At 44.7% G+C, this 20,395-nt stretch overlaps 1 protein-coding gene across 1 annotated transcript in view; it reads right to left on the minus strand.

Moving 5' to 3' along the window:
• Positions 1-20,395, minus strand: part of SPATA16 (spermatogenesis associated 16) — a 174,016-nt gene that overhangs the window by 88,477 nt on the left and 65,144 nt on the right. Inside the window, exon 4 of the mRNA XM_053390577.1 lies at positions 13,140-13,229. Within this exon, the coding sequence (XP_053246552.1) occupies positions 13,140-13,229 (90 nt within the window). The remainder of the gene's footprint in view (positions 1-13,139; positions 13,230-20,395) is intronic.

Raw genomic sequence — 20,395 nt, forward strand, 5'->3', positions numbered from 1 at the left:
AGTGTTTGACCCAGGCCTCTATCTCTCCGTCGATCCCCGGCCACCACACATAACTCCTGGCAAGGGCCTTCATTCTTACTACCCCTGGGTGTGTCTCGTGTAGGGCTGTGAGGACCCTTTTGCGGAGGGGCTGGGGAACAACGACCCTGCTTCCCCATAACAGGCACCCCTTGTGGGCCGACAGTTCATGTTTGCGGGTTGTGTAGCCGGCGAATTCTGGCCCGGGGCTGCTGCTGGGCCATCCCCTCCACACCCAGTCCAGGACCCGGGAGATGACCCTATCTTTCTTGGAATGGTGTGCAACTTCTTGTGCCTGAATGGGGCGGTCGGGAAGCAGCTCCAGGCTCATAACCTCTTGTGCAGGTGCTGGGTCGGGGCCTGTTTCCGGTAGTGGTAGCCTGCTGAGGGCGTCCGCATGGCCTTCCCAGGGCGGTGAATCAGTGCATACTGGTAGCTGGCAAGGAAAATTGACCACCTGAGGACGCGAGGAGACAGCACTTGGGAGGTCTGCTTTTCGGGGGCAAACAAGCCAAGCAACGGCTTGTGGTCAGTCACCACGGTGAAGGGCCGCCCGTACAAGAAATCATGGAATTTTTTTACTCCCTTCACGATTGCCAGACCCTCCTTGTCGATTTGCGAGTAGTTCCGCTCGGTTGCGTTGAGTGTCTGGGAAAAGTATGCCACCGGTACCTCTCTTCCATCCGGGAGTTGGTGTCCCAGGACAGCGCCAATGCCATAGGGTGAGGCGTCGCATGCTAGCACCACCGGCAGCCTCTCGTCAAAGTGTGCCAAGACCGAGTTTGAGACAAGCAAGTCCTTGACTGCCTGGAATGCGGCCTCCTGGTGCTGGCCCCACACCCAAGGGGCCCGCTTGTCCAGGAGTCTGTGTAGGGGCTCCGCTACCGCCGCCTTGTGGGGAAGGAAGGAATGGTAAAAGTTCAATAGTCCCAAGAAGGCCTCAAGTTCAGTCTTGTTCTTGGGCGCTGGGGCATCACAAATGGCCCGTACCTTGTCCCCAGTCGGGTGGACCCCTTCTGCGTCCACCATAAATCCCAGAAAGTTCACCTGAGGCACTCCTAGTAGACATTTTTCCCGCTTCACCTTGAGACCCGCCGTCTGGAAATGGTGCAGAACGGTGCGGAGGCGGTCCTCAAACTCCTCTGGTGTGGGCCCGGCAATCAACACATCATCGAAGAAGGGGGTGACGCCAGGAATCCCTTTAAGGAGAGAGTCCATTAGATTCTGGAATATGCCTGGTGCCACGCTGACACCGAATTGCAGCCGCTTTACCCTGAACGCTCCTCTGTGCGTCGCAATCGTCTGTGCCTCTGCTGTGGCCTCATCTACTGGCAGCTGTTGATATGCTTGGGCCAAGTCCAGCTTGCCAAAAATTTTCGACCCAGCCAGGGTGGCAAGGACATGGCTGACCACTGGCACTGGGTATGCATGGGCCGTGAGGGCCTTGTTTATGGTACATTTGTAGTCTGCGCAGATGCGGACCGAACCATTAGGCTTGACGGGTGTGACGATTGGGGTTTCCCAGGGGGCATTAGGCACCGGCTCCAGCACTCCTTGCTCCACGAGTCGGTCCAATTCCTCGTCTATACGGGGTTTCAGGGCGAACGGGACCCGGTGGGCCTTGAGCCTGACCGGTCGTACTGCGGGGTCAAGCTGTAGAGCAATGGGGGGGCCCCGTATACTGTCCCAATTTCCCATCGAAAACCCCCGGAAATTCCTTGCATATGGCGTCCACGTCCACTTGTAAGCTGGTGTGGTTCACCCCGGTGACGGCTAGCCCCAGTGGTCCAAACCATGCCAATCCCAGTAAGCTAATGTAGGGGCCCTTGACCACAAGCAAGTCCAGTTGCCGCGTCCGCCCTCGGTATTGCACCCTGAAGGTCCCCACCCCCATTGTGGGGACCTTATGTTTCTGGAAGTCCCGGAGGGTGAATGCGGCCGGCCTGAGTTTGGGACCCCCAGTAGGACACAGTTTCCTTAAGGTCCTTGCCGAGATTATGGATAGAGTTGAACCCGTGTCAAGCTCCATGCGGCATGGGGCCCCCCTCTATCTGTACCTCTACATAAATTTTCTCTACGTTGGGGTGGGGCAACTGGTATACCTGGAAGTCTGTGAGCTCCGTCGAGTTGCCTTGGTGTGTTGGGCCCCAGGACCTGGGGCTCTTGGATTGGTCATCTGATGCCTGGCGTCGGGTGGGCCGAGCTCGACACACCTGGGCGATGTGTCCCAATTTTCTGCACTGCCTGCACTCTGCGTTGCGGAAACGGCAGGTCCTCCTCTCGTGACTTTCCCCGCAGCTTGCGCAGTTCCCTCCTTCTCGTCGAGGCAGCTGTGGTATGTGGGCTCCTTGAGTGCACTGCTGTACTCGGTGCACCTCCTCCTTGTCAGATCCTGAGTCGTCGGTGAGGTGTTTGTGGTGGACCCTCGGTTGGGATGGCAGGCTCGGCCGTGCCTCTTGCGTCGACCTCTTGGCAGCTTCCGTTGCCAGGGCCTCCTCCAGAGTGACCTGGAACGTTAGGTCCTTCTTGGCGTAGAGGCGTCGTTGCAGCTTCTCATCCTTCAGGCCACCGATGAGGCGGTCACGAAGCATGTTCTCCAGCTCTGAGAAGTTGCAGAACCGGGCTGCTTGGCGGAGAGAGGTCACAAACCCAGTTATGGTTTCCCCAGGGGCTTGCCGCTTTGCGTAGAAGGCATTTCGACGAGCCACCACTGAGGGCTGCGGCGAAAAGTGCCCCTTCAGCTGTTCCATTATTGTTTTGTATGGAACAGTAGCGACGTCTTCAGGTGCAAGGAGAGCCCGGGTGATTTCAAACGTCTCCTCTCCGCAGATGCTGAAGAATATTGCCCTCTTCTTGGCGTCTTCTTCATCGGTGACCCCTTTGGCTTCTAGGAGGAAGGTGAAACGGGAGGTGTACGCTTCCCAGTCTCCAGATGCTGGGTTGAACGGCGAGAAGCTGCTGTCAGTTGCCATTCTGAGTTCCTTGTGTCCCAGAGCTGAAGCCTGGATACACGGTGCGAGGCAGCGATGCGGCAGGTGGCGGTGCTGCGGTGCTGTGTGTGGCAGTCAGCTCAGCGGGATCCCATCCTCGTCGCCAGTGAAATATACTCAGAGTCGCAAAGTGATTTCATGCTCTTTATTCAGCTCATAGTGGTGAGGAGGAATGAATGAATGTCCCCTCAAAGTATCTGCTTTATATACATTATTTACACAATGGGCTGCACATGATTGGCTAATTCCGGAATTCTACTGTAAGCCAATCAAGTTGTGGATTCACTTCTATCTGGAGCATGATTGGGTGGTTCCTGCCAACCAATCATACTGCTGCATTGTTCTAGGACCAATCAGACTGCTGCCTTTTGGATCCTATTGTTCTAGGACCAATCAGACTGCTGCAGTTTGGATCCTATTCAACTCAGTACATAACAATGGTAATGTTCATAACCGCACATACATAGATCAGCACAGGAAGACCAACCTGAAGCCATTTTTATTCCTAAACTGACCAAATGTTTTCTCTGCATGGTCAAAGTGGAAAAGCCTCCCCATTGTCTTTTCCTTCACAAATCCTGTCTTAAGGGTATGTCTGTGTTTGAATAGGGTGTGAGCCTGTGACCTGGCCCAGGAACTAAGTATTTATCACTACAAAAGAATGGCCAGGCTCCCCAGGCAATCCAATCAAGTAACCTGCCGGACAGGAGATAAACAACAACAGGAGAAAAACAATATTCAAATTTCTGTTTTAGACCGCCTTTTCTGTGATGTAGGTGTGATGTATCTGAGGGGTGGTCTTAGGTTACACCCCTTCTGTGATGTATGTATGATGTTTCTGGGGGTGGTCTTGATCTACAGGATGGGAATTTCAAAAGTCTTTATAAGGCCTTGCATGCCATTTTTCTGGGTCCCTCCTCCTCTCCTGCAGGTGAGGGGAGCACCCTGTTGCAACAGATCAATAAAGATCAAGCTTAACAGCTGCTTTGCTTCTCAATATTCTCTGGTTAGCCTCTGTTATTCTCTCCTACCAATAGGGAACCTATGTAAGGACTCTATATGGGCTCTTGGATACCCCATAAAGGAAAAGGGCAATTTTTGTTTACAAAAGTCCCACTCACTGGAATCCCCCATCAGTTAAACTCCCCTTCTCTGCCTGCTAAAATCTTGATCATTACCAGCCTCCTCCCAAGCAGGTGGTATTTGCATTTCAAAAACGTGCATGTTCCATAGAAAATAGACACCACACTCTTAATGTCATACCTGTGAGCCTCAATTCAGGCAGAACCACGAAGATATTTGCATGCAAACACACAATCCGTCAGGTCAGCCTTTCCTCCCCACAGTCCGGAATGGAACAGCCAGTTTCAGATACTGTTTTTCAGCATCACTGAGAAACAGGACTGCGCCATGTACCTAATCAAGGCCGGTAGGCAATTTGTGCTAAGATGGCAAAACTGTGATTTAATTGATTATAATGGATAAATTTATTCTGATCTTAGGATGTGTGTGCGTCCCCTGATACCGTGGCAGGGCTGCAATTTCAGGTCTGTAGCATTTTCTTATCTTATGAATGCATTTGCCATCTTCTTTAAGGAAATAAATCGTGCCAGTGGTGGTAATATATTGCTTGGTTGCTGTTGTTTTTAGTGAAGAGAGGGGAAAAAATTAATTAGTAATCAAAGGAGTCTCCAAAACTTGGCCCAGCGCAGTTTGAGTCAAGTGTTATTTCTGAGCTAAAAAAACCAACCAACCACACACACAACCCACTAACAAGAAACTTGGACTGTTGGAAGCCTAACAAGTCTAGCATAAGAAATAGCAACTGGTATTTTTGGCATGTAGGCTGACATCATATGCTGGTGTCAAATTAAATAACAGGCAGCCTGGACTTTCCTACAGGCTTCAGCAGAACCTGATGAATGTCAGTGGTAGCTTTCTCTGATCTAATCTGCAGAGGGGTCCTTTTGGAGTGTTTCCTTGGGGACGGTGGAGGTCACAGTCACAGTCACTCCCCACCACTGTCCCTCAGTTCTGTGTTCACAGAAAAGGCATCCTTTGCCTCCATTCTCTTCAGTGCTGATCAGGTTGATGTTTATCTCTCGCTTGGATTAGTTGTCTCCCGCTTGGACTACTGCAATGCACTCTACGTGGGGCTACCTTTGAAGGTGACCCGGAAACTACAACTAATCCAGAATGCGGCAACTAGACTGGTGACTGGGAGCGGCCACTGAGACCACATAACACTGGTCTTGAAAGACCTACACTGGCTCCCAGTACATTTCCGAGCACATTTCAAAGTGTTGGTGCTGACCTTTAAAGCCCTAAATGGCCTCGGTCCAGTATATCTGAAGGAGAGTCTCCGCCCCCATTGTTCTACCTGGACACTGAGGTCCAGCTCCGGGGGCCTTCTGGCAGTTCCCTCACTGCAAGAAGCCAAGTTACAGGGAACCAGGCAGAGGGCCTTCTCGGTAGTGGCGCCCTCCCTGTGGAATGCCCTCCCACCAGATGTCAAAGAGAAAAACAACTGCCAGACTTTTAGAAGACATCTGAAGGTAGCCCTGTTCAGGGAAGCTTTTAATGTTTAATAGACTATTGTATTTTAATATTCTGTTGGAAGCCGCCCAGAGTGGCTGGGGAAGCCCAGCCAGATGGGTGGGATATGTATGTATGTATGTATGTATGTATGTATGTATGTATAAATATTATTTGACCTTTTCTCTCCAGCGGAGGTCTCCTTGCCTCTTCAGCTCTGGTAGGAAATACCTGAAACTCCATGTCTAGTGGAAAACATTTCAAAAGGTGGCTTTGAGGGCTGGATACCTAAGTGTTCCAGGCCCTTGGGTTTTGCCTGGAGCCTCTGGGCCTAACAGACAGGAGATGCTCCAAGCCTTACCTGTCCTGGGCACCCTCAGAACAGAAGTCCACTTACAATATTCCGATACCTCTTGGTAACAGTCCATGATGTTTCTGTCCTCCCTTTCTTTTTCTCCTTGTTGGAGGTGAAAACTCGCTGGTGGATCTATTCTCTGTCATGGTCCTCCAGCAAAACTCAGTAAAGTTTGACATATATATGTGATAGAAGACCATGAATATCCCTCCCGCCGTCCTCAAAAAATGTTTGATTTTTAAGGCATTGTTGCCGATGGTGATCCCTACCCACACTATAGTTTCAGGTTTTCAGCTGTTGCTTTTAAATGCTTTAAAAATCTGCAAAACCTGCTGAATGATGGATCAAAGGTAATAGGAGCACGCAATGCCAGCAATGTAAGCTCTGCTGTCACCATCTTACCCTCGATATTTCTTTGTGGGCTCTTTACCCCTTTAGCATCATTGTCAATTTAATGACAAATAACAGTTCTCGTAGTTTTCTAACTAGCTCTAATCAGTTTGCTTTCTGTGTTTTAGAGGATTCTAGCTAGAGTAAGTCTGAGGAGATTTGTAAGTACAATTTGATGGACGCTTGGCAAAATGTCAGGACCGCTTGACATCCATAGACTCTGAGGTGGCACCGCTTGTGATTTATTTTTGTAAGGAAGAAGAGAAAAAAACGTTTCTTTGAGAGAAAGCAGAAGGATAGGAAGAGATGTGCCTGCTCTGACTTTTCCACAGGATATTAGAGCTGTGATATCTTGGCAGGTTCAATTGATCCAAGGCTGCTTCATTTACACAGCAGGGAGAAATATAGTCTTAGCGAATTAGATTGTTTAAAGTGCTATGTGTGGAGGCAACTCCTTTTAGCCCACCGTCACATGAAAGCACAGGGATGCCAAATGTTTTCATCTGCTGGTCAAGTCTCTTTTGTTTGGCTTGCTCCTGAGGTTCATAGCCTAAATCCATGTTCCAGATTTGTCGTCAGACCGAGAAGAAGCACATCATCAGTGAATGGAGCAGCTGCTTTCAGTGGTTCTCTAAACGCTTTCCAAATGAAAGAACTGACAAGCGCTTTGGATAGCGTCAAATGCCTCGAATAGGAAAGATATTTAAACCTTGGATGGTGAGCAAAATTTAACAGCGTGTTAGAGATGTCCAGAGAATGTACAGTGACTGAAGGGAATTGTTCTGCACTTACTGGGCAACTTCACATTTTAAGTGGTCACTGACAGATATATGGAAATGATTCAGAGTGCCATAGGAAACTATGGTCTGCTCAATCTGCAATTTACTTCTAAAGCAGGATTAAGCGATATGGAATCAGTGCACCAGCCAATCTGTACTGTGTATCTGTTCTAATAGCAGGTTGTATCTGCCATTAGCTTGCAGAGCACCCTTGGGGGAAAATAGGCAACTGTGTTTTGAACACAGGTACCACAGCTTCAAGTGTTTTGGCTGATTATAAAAAGAAAAGACAGAATATGATGACACAGTTGAGTTCGGTAGCATGCATGTTTTTTGATCAGAAGAAAGATGACCCATAATTCAAGTTTGTTGTATTTTGGTTTTTGGTGGGGTTTTTTCCCCAGGGGGTGGTGGTGGGTTAATCTGAATGTTACTTCTGATTCCTGGATCCAGTGAAGAGACGACATCGTCATCATAAAGGACGAGGGACAGGAAGCTCCAGAGAGTGGCAATACATGCCCTGCAGGGTTGCTAAGCAGGTGCCCAACTACCTCTGATGTTAGCCGTCTTCTCGACATGCAGCATGGTAGGACTGGGTAGCATAAAAAGTGTTCTCTACTTTCAGTAACCTAGACAGCATCTTAAAAAGCAGACACATCACTTTGCCAACAAAGGTCCGTTTGGTAAAAGCTATGGTTTTCCCAGTAGTGATGTATGGAAGTGAGAGCTGGACCATAAAGAAGGCTGATCGCCGAAGAATGGATGCTTTTGAATTATGGTGCTGGAGGAGACTCTTGAGAGTCCCATGGACTGCAAGAAGATCAAACCTATCCATTCTGAAGGAAATCAGCCCTGAGTGCTCACTGGAAGGACAGATCATGAAGCTGAGGCTCCAATACTTTGGCCACCTCATGAGAAGAGAAGACTCCCTGGAAAAGACCCTGATGTTGGGAAAGATTGAGGGCACAAGGAGAAGGGGACGACAGAGGACAATATGGTTGGACAGTGTTCTCGAAGCTACCAGCATGAGTTTGACCAAACTGCGGGAGGCAGTGGAAGACAGGAGTGCCTGACGTGCTCTGGTCCATGGGGTCACGAAGAGTCAGACACGACTAAACAACAACAACTTCCAGTAAATCTGAGCATACAGACATTACCACAGTCAATCTGACAGCTGAAACAGATTCACGAGAATCTCAATTTTTTTGGCTTAAAAATAAACAAATAATGCTAGTCGTCGTGGTTATGAAGATACGTTCAAAAAGACACAGGCAAGTGCCAGTAAAATGTAAGTATAGTTGCTCAGCACGCAATTGGGGGGGCACATTCCTCCATATTTTTATATATATAATTGTACACATAAATTGTTTCACCCATAATTTTTCCATGTTGTTTTTATATAAGCAGTCATTTTGTTTTCATAGGAAGTGGTCAATAAATGAAGCTACGTATATCCATACTTGCTTTTATTTTTATTATCAGAGGTTCAAACATTCCAACTGCTCAAAAATTCTGCAAACTGTCAATGCAGATGGCAGCACTATTGAACCACTAATCAATTTATTAGCTTATGTGTGTGCATGAGTCTATGGGAATGGTGCCTGTGTATATGAATAGTGCATGAGTGTGTGTGTGTGAGAGAGAGAGAGGGGGGGGGAGGGAGAGAAATGATAACAGCCACAGAGAAGGCATTCACACACAAAAGAGCCCATCCGAGAATTTACGAGTGTCTCCACTTGTATATCTAAGAACAGACCTTGACTCTTAATTTCAAAGGCAGATATTTCTGGACACCGGTGTCGGTTCATTAAAGATTTACAGCCGGCACATTAACCTTAACGTTCCCTCTTTATGGGCATGTTATTCCTGCTATAATTCTAGTGTAACTCCTCGTCGCAGTCCCCTCACAAGCCAGCTTGGGACTCTATCTCACTTGGGGGAGAAATCATTAGCCTTTCTGTCAAGGCTCTGAGTTGCTCTTCATCCATCTCTCTCCCACCATCAAAGCAAACCCAATTTAGAAACTCCCCCACAACATTTTCACTGTTTGACATCTGCAGAACAGCGTCTTGGGATTCTGTTGTGTCTCCCACACTTCGGCTGGCCTGTCGTGATTGTAAGATTAGCCTAAGAGGTGCCCTGCTGGATGTGATCTAGAGTCCACCAGCAGCTAGTGACGATGATGATGATTACCCAACTTTAACCACCAGTTCCCAGGATGGGTTAGAACAAATTAACCTTCAGTATTAAAATCAGAGAAAGTAGGGTTGCCATAGTTCTAGAAGTAAAGTTTAGGACACAAACGTTTTGGAGCTTTTTAAAAAAGGAAATAATGATACTCAAAGTTGTTGAGCTTTTTCTGGGCAATCAACATCAAGAGCCTAGACATATCTGGGAAATTCTGGACAAATTGCAGTCACAGGGACATGCTCCATTTATGCAGCGACTTTTGGCCAATGCACTCAGAGCAGTTTGTGTTCTATAATAAAGCTAGGAAATCCTTTTGGAGCACAGATTTGGTTGCAGGGTTCCACTTGCACAGCAGGACTTCCTTTTCCTCCCCCCCACCTACAGAATCTGCTCCAGAGGGTCTCCCAACCCCTTGGAGCAAATTTTGAGAGTGCACAGGGAATTGCATAGGAGAGTTGCAGAAGTAGTGGTCACTTGCATGACCATAATGGCAGCCTTGGATAGAACCCCAAGTTTTACATATTTAAGAATTTAAAATATTTTCAGATTTTGGAACTTTGAAGAATTTTTGTTAGCCTTAAACCAGCATTAAGCAACAGCCAGTGTACCAAATCAAGTTTGATGACTTCCAAGATTTTCCTTGTGAGTCTTGTAAGTGTGTTCAAGCTAACCTTACCCTCCAACATTTCTCTGATGAAAATTGGGATGTCCTATTCCATAGTAGTAGTAGTAGTAGTAGTAGTAGCAGTAGCAGCAGCAGCAGTAGTAGCAGCAGCAGTTCTATTATTTATACCCCACCCATCTGACTGGGTTGCCCCAGCTACTCTGGGCAGCTTCCCACATATATAAAAGCATAATAAAACATTAAACATTTTTAAACTTCCCTATACAGGGCTGCCTTCAGATGTCTTCTAAAGGCTGTAGAGTTACTTATCTCCTTGGCTCAGGGGTGTGGGGTACATAACCCCATACCCTCCAACATTCCTCAGATGAAAATAGGGACGTGCTAAGGAAAAGCGGGACATTCTAGGATCAAATCAGAAACCACAACGGCTTCTGTAAATCCAGGACTGTCCCTGGGAAATAGGGACACTTTGAGAGTCTGTGGATCAAATACAGCTCCTGTTACTTGGCAGAGGCAAGTTTTAATTGGTGAGGAATTCAATCGCAGGGTGCACGTTTGTTGTGGAATTATTTTGTTTCTGGCACATCCATGTAATGGGGACTGAAAATTAAAATCTTAAAGGCAGCCTTTCCTCTCAATGATGTGCTATTTGTTAAAGGATTAATTGAAGTCAGGTGGGGTGAGCGACAATACGACTGTAGCCAAAACTGGGGTCCCACTGAGAAACATGAGGGAGGTATCAGCATGTTTGGATGAACCTCAAGGTTTACAGAAGAACAAGGAACTTTAAGTCCCTCAAATAGCCCGTAGCTGAATGTATGCAGTAATTATGGAATGTTTATTTTTTTAAAAAAATAAATTTTTATTAATTTTCCATACATTCAAATCATTTATCCAAATCTTACCACATTTTAACAAAATTCATATTTTGAACTTCCTTCAGCTTCCCTGACAATCATCCATTTTTACCCTTTAGTGCGCATTTCTTTAAATGCATTGCCATTTGTCTTCCCTCCTTTATTTTATTTGCATTCAGCAATACCTCTTAAAAAGTTTTTACAGTGCTTCTTGAAACCCCACTAGCGTTGTTTGCACCTCACACACATTTTTCAGATAATCAACAAATTTTCCCCAATCTTCGATGAACTTTTGATTTCGAACATATCTTATTTTCCCGGTCAGTTTATCCAGTTCCGCATAGTCAGTCAATTTCATTCTCCATTCTTGAATCGTCGGTATTTCCTCTTGTTTCCATTTCTGGGCCAAAAGAATTCTTGCTGCCGTAACTGCATACTGGAAAAGTTTGAAGTCTTTTCTTTTTATATCTTTCCCTGTAATCCCTAAAAGAAAGGCTTCTGGTTTCTTATTAAAGGTGCATTTCAACATCTTTTTCAGTTCATTATAAATTGCTTCCCAGAAGCTTTTAACTTTCTTACATTCCCACCACATATGGTAGAATGTTCCCTCTTTTTCTTTACATTTCCAACATTTGTTACATGTTTTATACATTTTTGCCAATTTCACCGGGGTGATGTACCATCTATAAAACATTTTCATAACATTCTCCTTCAACCCCATGCATGCAGTAAACTTTAAACTTTCCTTCCATAATTTTTCCCATTCTTCAAATTGGATATTATATCCGAAATCTTTGGCCCACTGTGTCATTACTGATTTAACCTCCTCATCTTTCGTATTCCATTCTAACAATATCTTATACATTTTAGACAGAGTTTTATATTCGTTGGCTATAATCTCAGTCTGGAACTTTGAATCTTTTTCTGCATATCCACTTTCTTTTATATCTTTTTTAAACATTTCATTTACCTGAAAATAATGCAACCAGTCATATACATATTCTTTAACATCTTCGTATGGTTTTAGTTTCCATTTTCCTCCTTCTTTAGTTAATAATTCTCCGTATGTAGCCCATTTCCCTCGCATATTAATTTTTTTAACACTCATAACCTCTAACGGAGATAACCAGTGAGGGACTCTTGGTTCTAGGAGGTTTTTACACCTGTCCCATACTTCTATTAAAGAACTCCTGAAGATGTGGTTCCCAAATCCTTTATGAACTTTCTTCTTATCCGCCCATAAATATGCATGCCACCCAAATCTGATTTGGGTAATTATGGAATGTTTAATGTCACATGGAAAAGAAAAATAGGAATAGCTGGAAAGCTGGAAGATGCTGGAAGCAGGGACAGAGCAAGGAGGGTGCAGTGGGTCTTGTCCACACTGGGTGTCAATTTCAGTGTGTGTGTGTGGGTGTGTGACAAGAAATTTTCCACACTGGGTACCACCTGACCTTGCTACACCACTGGCTGGAAGGCACATTGCAGCGTAATGTCTTCTTGGTTTTCTGTAATAATATCCTTCATTCTCTTAAGAATTCTGTGTTTTCCCCTCCCCTGCACATTTCGGCAACGGATTGTTTTGACTGATTAATTATTGGCAAGATGGATGATTCACAATCTTTTCATTAGTTCTAATTAGCAGAGCCATACTCTCATCCCCCCCACCCCTTATAAAATCCATAAGTATGACAGCATCGTCCATAATAGGAAAATATGTAAACAATCGCATTAAGGAGGTATGAATTTGAAACTTGGGAATCAAACGCGAGTTGCAAGAATTTCTCCCTCTCCTGAATTTATTGTGGTTCTCAAAATAGTCTGGGGAACGAGAGGGAAGCGGTCTTGGGAATTAAGGAACACGGAGAAATTAGGGAATGGAAAAAGAGTGCAACTCAGTGGTGGATCATCTGCCTTGCACACAGAAAATCCCAGGTTCAATTCTTGACATCTCCAGACAGGACTGGGAATGTCCACTGCCTGAAGCCCTGGAGGATTCTGCCAGCCAGGGTGGACAATACTGAGTTAGATGGACTAACGAGTCTGACTCAGTGTAAGGCAGATTTTTTTGCTCCTACTGGTAGAATAGATGCCTTGCATTCAGAAAGCCCTGGATTTGTTCTCCCCCATCTCCAGTTAAAAGCATCACAGATGGCTGCGTCAGGCAAGAGCCTTGACGAGCCACTGCCAGCCAGAGTAGACTATACTGGTCTCAGTAGACCAGCAGTATAAATGGAAATAAAGTTGGAAATGGGAGAAACTCGCTGATCCCATAATGAGCCTGTTTGCCACTTCAATCACCCTCCTCAGCTCTTCCAAGGAGCCACAGATATAATGAAGAAACAGTGGGAAATTCATTTATTCCACATAGGAAGGCTGCCCAATTAATCCAAGTCCTACCTCGCAGCCTCGGAATATCTCTCCAAACATCGGAACACGGCAGCTTGGCGAATGTGGTTACGGAAATAGGCTGGGTTCAGAATTATGCTCCTTGGAAAACAGAAAACAAATATGCAAGTCAAAGCGCTGAAGTGAAAGATTGTTCTAAGGCCATTTAACACCTAGCGCTGGATAGCATGCAGGGTGTACGCAGACATATCTCCTTCCTAGTTCTGTAATGGTCACATTTCTCCCAATACCAAACAATGAATTATCACATCTCTGTTGACAGCCGAGATAGACGAACGGGCATTATTAAAATGTCTATTAAAGCTGTGTCATAAATGTAATTTCATTCATAGCATTGCCTATTACGGAAGCAGCGGTTAAAACCCCCGTGAGCATATGTTCTGCTGCATTTACTGAGCATATAAAAATCAGCAAGACACTGCACATTATTGTAATAATGCCTTTTGTTATCTGTCATCTGCATTTTTGGGGTTGTGATAATAATCGTACATTATGCATGCAAAAATCAACATCACAATGCCGGGACTAAAAGTGCTGCTAGAACCAAGCCATGGCAGTGGGAAGGCAGACAATCTTTTCATTTTGCTTTATTGAGGCACCTTGCAATTTTACCGCAATAGGCAAGACCCCCCCCCACCTGTTTAAAACTCCTTTGAAATACTTCACACTCAGGGTTCCCGTTTTAGATTGGAGTGGTGGAGATGCAAGACTCAGCAATGATTCAAGACCCAGATCTTGCTTCTTTTTTTAAAAAGAGTAGAAAATGTAACGGAGTTCATTTAAAAAACATTTGCCATGATTATTATGTATATATGGCTGTAGTTTGCAAATTGTACTTTGTGTGTGTGACTCCTAGAGATTTTGGGAAATTCATCCAAGGGTTCCACAATGAAGGCCAAGCTAGATGAGATGTCATATCCATTTTTGCATTTAATGTGCACCTTTGTTGTTGCTGTGTTGTTGTTGTTTTAAAAATGCAAATAGCAGCCTCTGATGGGGGGATAATCGCTGAGATCACAGCAGACAGAAAAGGGCAGTTTAACCCTTTCCTCCCCTGCTGTGGGCCCAGTGAAAATGGCTTCTATTCCTTGATACCAAAGGAAACTTTCAATGCATATAACAGCTTCAGAGGAGTGATTTCCATAGGAATTGCAGCTGGGAAGGAAACAGCTATGGCTCCCTCTCTCTCTTTCTAAAGTGATCACAGCCTGATAATGATCAGCCTTGCATGTTAAAAGCGAATACACTTATAGGTGGGCAAAGTAATTCTACTGATCCCTCTTGTTTTTCTTTCTGCAGATCCTGGGTAATTCTGCCTCAACACACAGTGCTAGCTCACAGCAGACTTCTAGCAATGGACAGATCCTTCATTAAATAAAAAATTAGAAGTCCCACAGCCTCAATATTTTTTTTTGGCGTTTTAAAGATGAGCTAACTCAACTCAGAACTTCAACACCTTAACAAACTTGATGGTCACTGAGACTGCCGCAAAAAGATTTTAAAGGCGATTATTGCTTTTGCAAACTGTAGTCAACAGTTGATAATAGCTATATTGATCGTTCCTCCGTAGGCTATTGACTGTACCGCAGCTAAGCAATAGGACTGGGGGAGGGAATCAATCATTTTCTGGTAGTTAGCCACCCATTTTCTACTTTTAGAGTATGATGTGTTCTGATAGGTGTGTACACACACACAAACCTGTGACTAAGTTGTAGCAAAATCTCAGCAAATTGGTTCTCAGGTTTTCCTCCTTTTCAGACTGATTCCTTCCTAATCTTATGACGATCTGCTCAACTGCTTTTGCTTTCCCTGCTCTATGGAAGAGTACGATAGCGTTTCCTAATACCTTTGTAACTTACTTGCTAAATGAGGAGATCTCTAAGCTACTTTTGCTTGCTTGATAGTTCCAGGGCTTATCCAGATGATTGTTCAAAGCATGTCTGGACCATGTTTTAACATTGGCAGCATAGTCCCCTAGAGCCTTGGCGAAAAGCAATAGCATACCATTCCAGTCCATGTGTAATCAAAGGGGGCCAAACTGCAGAGGGGTAGCAAGGGAGAAAACTTTGCCATGTCAAAAGATCAAGTTTATTTATCATTTTCTTTAAACAGAGGAGAAGTGGAGCAAAAAGATGCACAGTCTCCAAGGCGCTAAAAACAACAAGCGCAGATGGTACATTACACCCAGCAGACTGGCTAAAATGTATGAAACCAGTTCAAACCTTTGCTGGAAGTGTAAAGAACTAGAGCAGGGGTGTCCAAACTTTTTCCAAAGAGGGCCAGATTTGATGAAGTGACGGGCCATGAGGGCCGACCAAAGTTGTTGAGCTTCTTTTAGGATTGAAGTTGTGGAGGGAACAATGCACTACATGTGGTGGAGCTGTAAAAACATAAAAAGCTTTAGGGAACTTATTTATAATGAACTTTAAAAAATGTTTAAATTAACGTTTACCAAAAATCCTGAAGCCTTCCTCTAGGTATTATGGCATCAGACACTCCAAAAGAAGGAAGGAGGATTTTTATGTATGCATCAACCGTGACGAGAATGCTGATAGCCAAAGGGTGGAAAGGAGATTAAACACCAGCTAAAGAGGAGTGGCGCTGGGACGCGGGTGGCGCTGTGGGTTAAACCACAGGACTTGCCGATCAGAAGGTTGGTGGTTCGAATTCCCGTGACGGGGTGAGCTCCAGTTGCTCGGTCCCTGCTTCTGCCAACCTAGCAGTTTGAAAGCACATCAAAGTGCAAGTAGATAAATAGGTACCGCTTTGGCGGGAAGGTAAACGGTGTTTCCGTGTGCTGCTCTGGTTCGCCAGAAGCGGCTTAGTCATGCTGGCCACATGACCCGGAAGCTGTACGCCGGCTCCCTCGGCCAATAAAGCGAGGTGAGCGCTGAAACCCCAGAGTCGGTCACGACTGGACCTAATGGTCAGTGGTCCCTTTACCTAAAGAGGAGTGGCAAGTTAAATTATTTGAGTATATAGAATTAGCAAACATGAAAGAAAAGGTCAGAGACTGGTTGATCCAAAAGTTTAACAAAGAATGGGACATCTATAGACTACATTTAAAAGAACACTGTACCCATACCAAATCTTTAATATGCTTTGATTTACTCCTGTAATAACACAAGTTAAAAAGAATGCAAACAACATTTAAAATTGGTGAGGTTTACTGAAAAACAGATGCAGTTAATAAGGAAATAAAGGATCCACGCAGAGGAGGTCAGAAGTCATCAGGCGGAGAAGAAAGTTACTTTTTTCTTTTCTTTTTTGGGGTTATATTGTCCTTTTTTTGTATTGGTAGTGGTTTGCTTGTAATGCTTGTGTGTTTTGGTGTTTTAAGGTGATTGGATGTATTGTTTATAAACTGATAAAGATTGAACTGGTAACAACAACAACAACAAGCGTACCCATTCGGGAGAAGGAAAGCAAAAGTTTCACAAAAATGCCAGAGAAGGAGGCAGTCTTACTTCTCTGCCTCTTGCTTTAAAAAGAACAAGGGAGAAGAGCAACAGAAATGTCCTTGTGCCCCTGAATAAAATTTTCTCAGGCCAGTTAATATACAACAGAGTTAGTTGCTTTTAGCATTCACATAACTGCCTCTACAGTGGTGCCTCGCAAGACGAAATTAATCCGTTCCACGAGTCTCTTCGTCTTGCGGTTTTTTCATCTTGCGAAGCACGGCTATTAGCGGCTTAGCGGCTATTAACGGCTTAGCGGCTTTAAGAAAACAAGGAAACAAAGGAGCAAAGGAAACAAACTCGCAAGAACTCGCAAGACGTTTCGTCTTGCGAAGCAAGCCCATAGGGAAAATCGTCTAGTGAAGCGACGCAAAAACCGAAAAACCCTTTCGTCTTGTGCGTTTTTCGTTTTGCGAGGCATTTGTCTTGCGGGGCACCACTGTATACTGATGGATGTGTCTGCTAATGCGCCTGTTCATCTGCCTCATGTTCTCCTCCTGAACTGTTTTACCAAGCTACAGATGTACTGTTAGACAGATAACGGGGTGGGTATGGTCCCTCTGTGATTTCCCACCTTGCAGAAAACCCTCCAAAAATGTTCTGGGCTCCTCCAGAAACCTCGAGCAGTAATTGTGTTGCAAAGAAGAAATTGATGGTAGTTTCTCAGCAGACCACAGCATGGCCAGAGAGCTAGTCTGAAGAAGAAGGCTCTGCAGAATACCCAGAGAAAAAGGATTCAGCTATGGATTGTCACCCTACGGCTGTGGATTTGAACCAGGCAGAGGGCCTTCTCGGTAGTGGCGCCCTCCCTGTGCAACACCCTCCCTTCAGATGTCAAGGAGACAAAGAACTACAGTGGTACCTCGGGTTACATACGCTTCAGGTTACATACGCTTCAGGTTACAGACTCCGCTAACCAAGAACTTTGCTTCAGGATGAGAACAGAAATCATGCTCCGGCAGCGCGGCAGCAGCAGGAGGCCCCATTAGCTAAAGTGGTGCTTCAGGTTAAGAACAGTTTCAGGTTAAGAACGGACCTCTGGAACGAATTAAGTACTTAACCCGAGGTACCACTGTACACAATTTTTAGAAGACATCTGAAGGCAACCCTGCTCGGGAAGGTTTTTAATGCTTGATGTTTTTGTTATGTTTTTAGATAAGCTGTAAGCCACCCAGATGGGTGGGTATTATTATTATTATTATTATTCCTTGGGCAATGAATCCATAGTGTTGCCTTACTCCCATAGCCCAAGGCCACTCACTCCCAATAAGCTTCTGGCAGACAAGGCAGAAGGTGTAACTCAAGGGTAGTTGGTGTGGTGTCCTCCAGGTGTTTCTGGACTACAACTCCCATCCGGGATGTTCATTGGTCACCAAGGGATGCTAGGCTGTCAAGAACCAAGTCACAGGGCTGCCCCGTTATGCGCTTAATGGACCTTCATTTCAGCATCTTGCCCTTAGCTTCTGGGAGCTGTCCCAGGTTCTGACTTTTCCATAGCAAGTTTCTCCCTGTCTCTTTCATTTACACCAACAGCAGATTTCTACCTGAAGTGCTTTAAAAACCCACCATAATGTAACATAATAATATAAACTCTTTTGACTGCCATCTAGCAGCATCCCATGATGCTACAACAGCTTTCCTCCTCCCTCCTCCCTCTTGATTCTTTCTCCTTCCGGATTAGAAGTCCTAGATCAGGGACTGTTTTATTACGGATCTTTGTAAGCTGCTTTGGGAACTTTTTATTTCCCTTTTTCTTGGGCTGAAAAGTGGAGTAAAACCCCAGAAGAGAGCAGAAGAGAACTGTAATGAAAAAGTTAGGGTTAGATTGTGGGGTTTTTTTTTTGTAGTTGCCCAGTTTTACTGCCCAACAGTGCAAATTCTCTATGTTTCTGCACAGAAGTAAGCTATAATAAATTCTGTGGGGCTTAATTCCAGGTAGAATCATAGAATCATAGAGTTGGAAGAGACCACAAGGGCCATCGAGTCCAATCCCCTGCCAAGCAGGAAACACCATCAGAGCACTCCTGACATATGGTTGTCAAGCCTCTGCTTAAAGACCTCCAAAGAAGGAGACTCCACCACACTCCTTGGCAGCAAATTCCACTGTCAAACAGCTCTTACTGTCAGGAAGTTCTTCCTAATGTTTAGGTGGAATCTTCTTTCTTGTAGTTTGGAACCATTGCTCCGTGTCCGCTTCTCTGGAGCAGCAGAAAACAACCTTTCTCCCTCCTCTATGTGACATCCTTTTATATATTTGAACATGGCTATCATATCACCCCTTAACCTCCTCTTCTCCAGGCTAAACATGCCCAGCTCCCTTAGCCATTCCTCATAAGGCATCGTTTCCAGGCCTTTGACCATTTTGGTTGCCCTCCTCTGGACACGTTCCAGTTTGTCAGTGGAGTTAAGAATTTTGTCGGTGGAGTTAAGAATAAGGTAAGTGGAGTTAGAATTGCTAATAACATATAGAGATATTTTGTTGAGTTTTGTGTGTGTATGTGTGTGTGTGTGGGGGGGGGGGTTGAAATTCAAGTACTAAAAGTACAAAAAATGCGAATTAATTAACTAATTATTCCTGCATTGTAGGGGGTTGGCTTAGATGACCCTTGGGTCCCTTCCAACTCTAAGATCCGATGATTCTATGAACAAAGGAAAACATTTCCAGTACCTCAAATTCTCCTTGCACAGCGAGCTGTTAATGGGCAGAAGATCAAAAAGAATAACAATGGAGGCTTCTGGCAAATGTATTGTTGGTTGTCAGCCATCATTCATTCTTTCTTTCTCTATGTGTCAGTTTTTGAGCGCGCGCACACACATGTTTGAATTAAGAGAAATATGAAAGTAAACCACTGTATATGGATATCAGACCTGTCATCTTGTGATGCGTCCCTCCTGCCACTCTTAAATGGCTGCACTAAAGTAAACATGAAATAGATTTTCATTTATTTTTCATCTTCCCTGTAATCTAAAGACTGTCCTGTAAATGCCTTCAGTAAATCACTTGGTCAGTTTTCCCTCAACCAAGCAGCCTGTAAGTAATATAGTATATCAACCCATTTTTTGACATTTTCATTTTTTCATCTTGACATCTTCTCAAAAAAAACCCTTCAAAATAGTATGCTGTTGTCCCTATTATCTGTCCTTCCTTTTTAAAAAAAAAGAGAAAAAAGGGAGGGGACTAGGCATCATCTCTCCACAGAAAAAAAAGCTATCAGTGCATATGAATAAAGATTGTCTGTATTAAACCATCATCCTCTGTCTATAGTTGGTTGTTCACATTTACTGTCCAGCTCCCAAGAAACAGATGCACTGAGAAAATCAAGGTGCTGTATGAAAAATTGATTCTTAAAAGTCAGTGGTCTTTTACGCCTCAGTAACAATCTCATTCTTGCCCCCTTTTCCCCTGCAATTGGGCCTGGGCCAAAAGACAGTTATCTCTGAACAACCCCATTTGTGTCAGTAGAATCCTACTTGCAAAGCCTGGACTTTAAAAAAATCATATATATATTTTAATGCAGTGAACTCTTAGACCTGATCTAGAGGGTTGGTCCAAGACAAAAGCATCAAATGATGTGTGCGCCCCCCACTTCAAGGTGCATAGTATTCAGGGCCAATCAAGTTATTTTGGCACCTGAGGCAGAGAATCATGCAAGTGCATCTTCCCCCTCCCCAGCAGTAAAAGTACAACAATACAAAAGCTAAATATATATATAACGATTTGCTGCTCTTTCATAGCTGACAATAGCTATGCACAAAAGCAACTGTTAAATAGCCAGCAATTTCCTACTC

This window comes from Podarcis raffonei, chromosome 5 (genome assembly GCF_027172205.1).
Source record: "Podarcis raffonei isolate rPodRaf1 chromosome 5, rPodRaf1.pri, whole genome shotgun sequence".
NCBI lineage: Eukaryota > Metazoa > Chordata > Lepidosauria > Squamata > Lacertidae > Podarcis > Podarcis raffonei.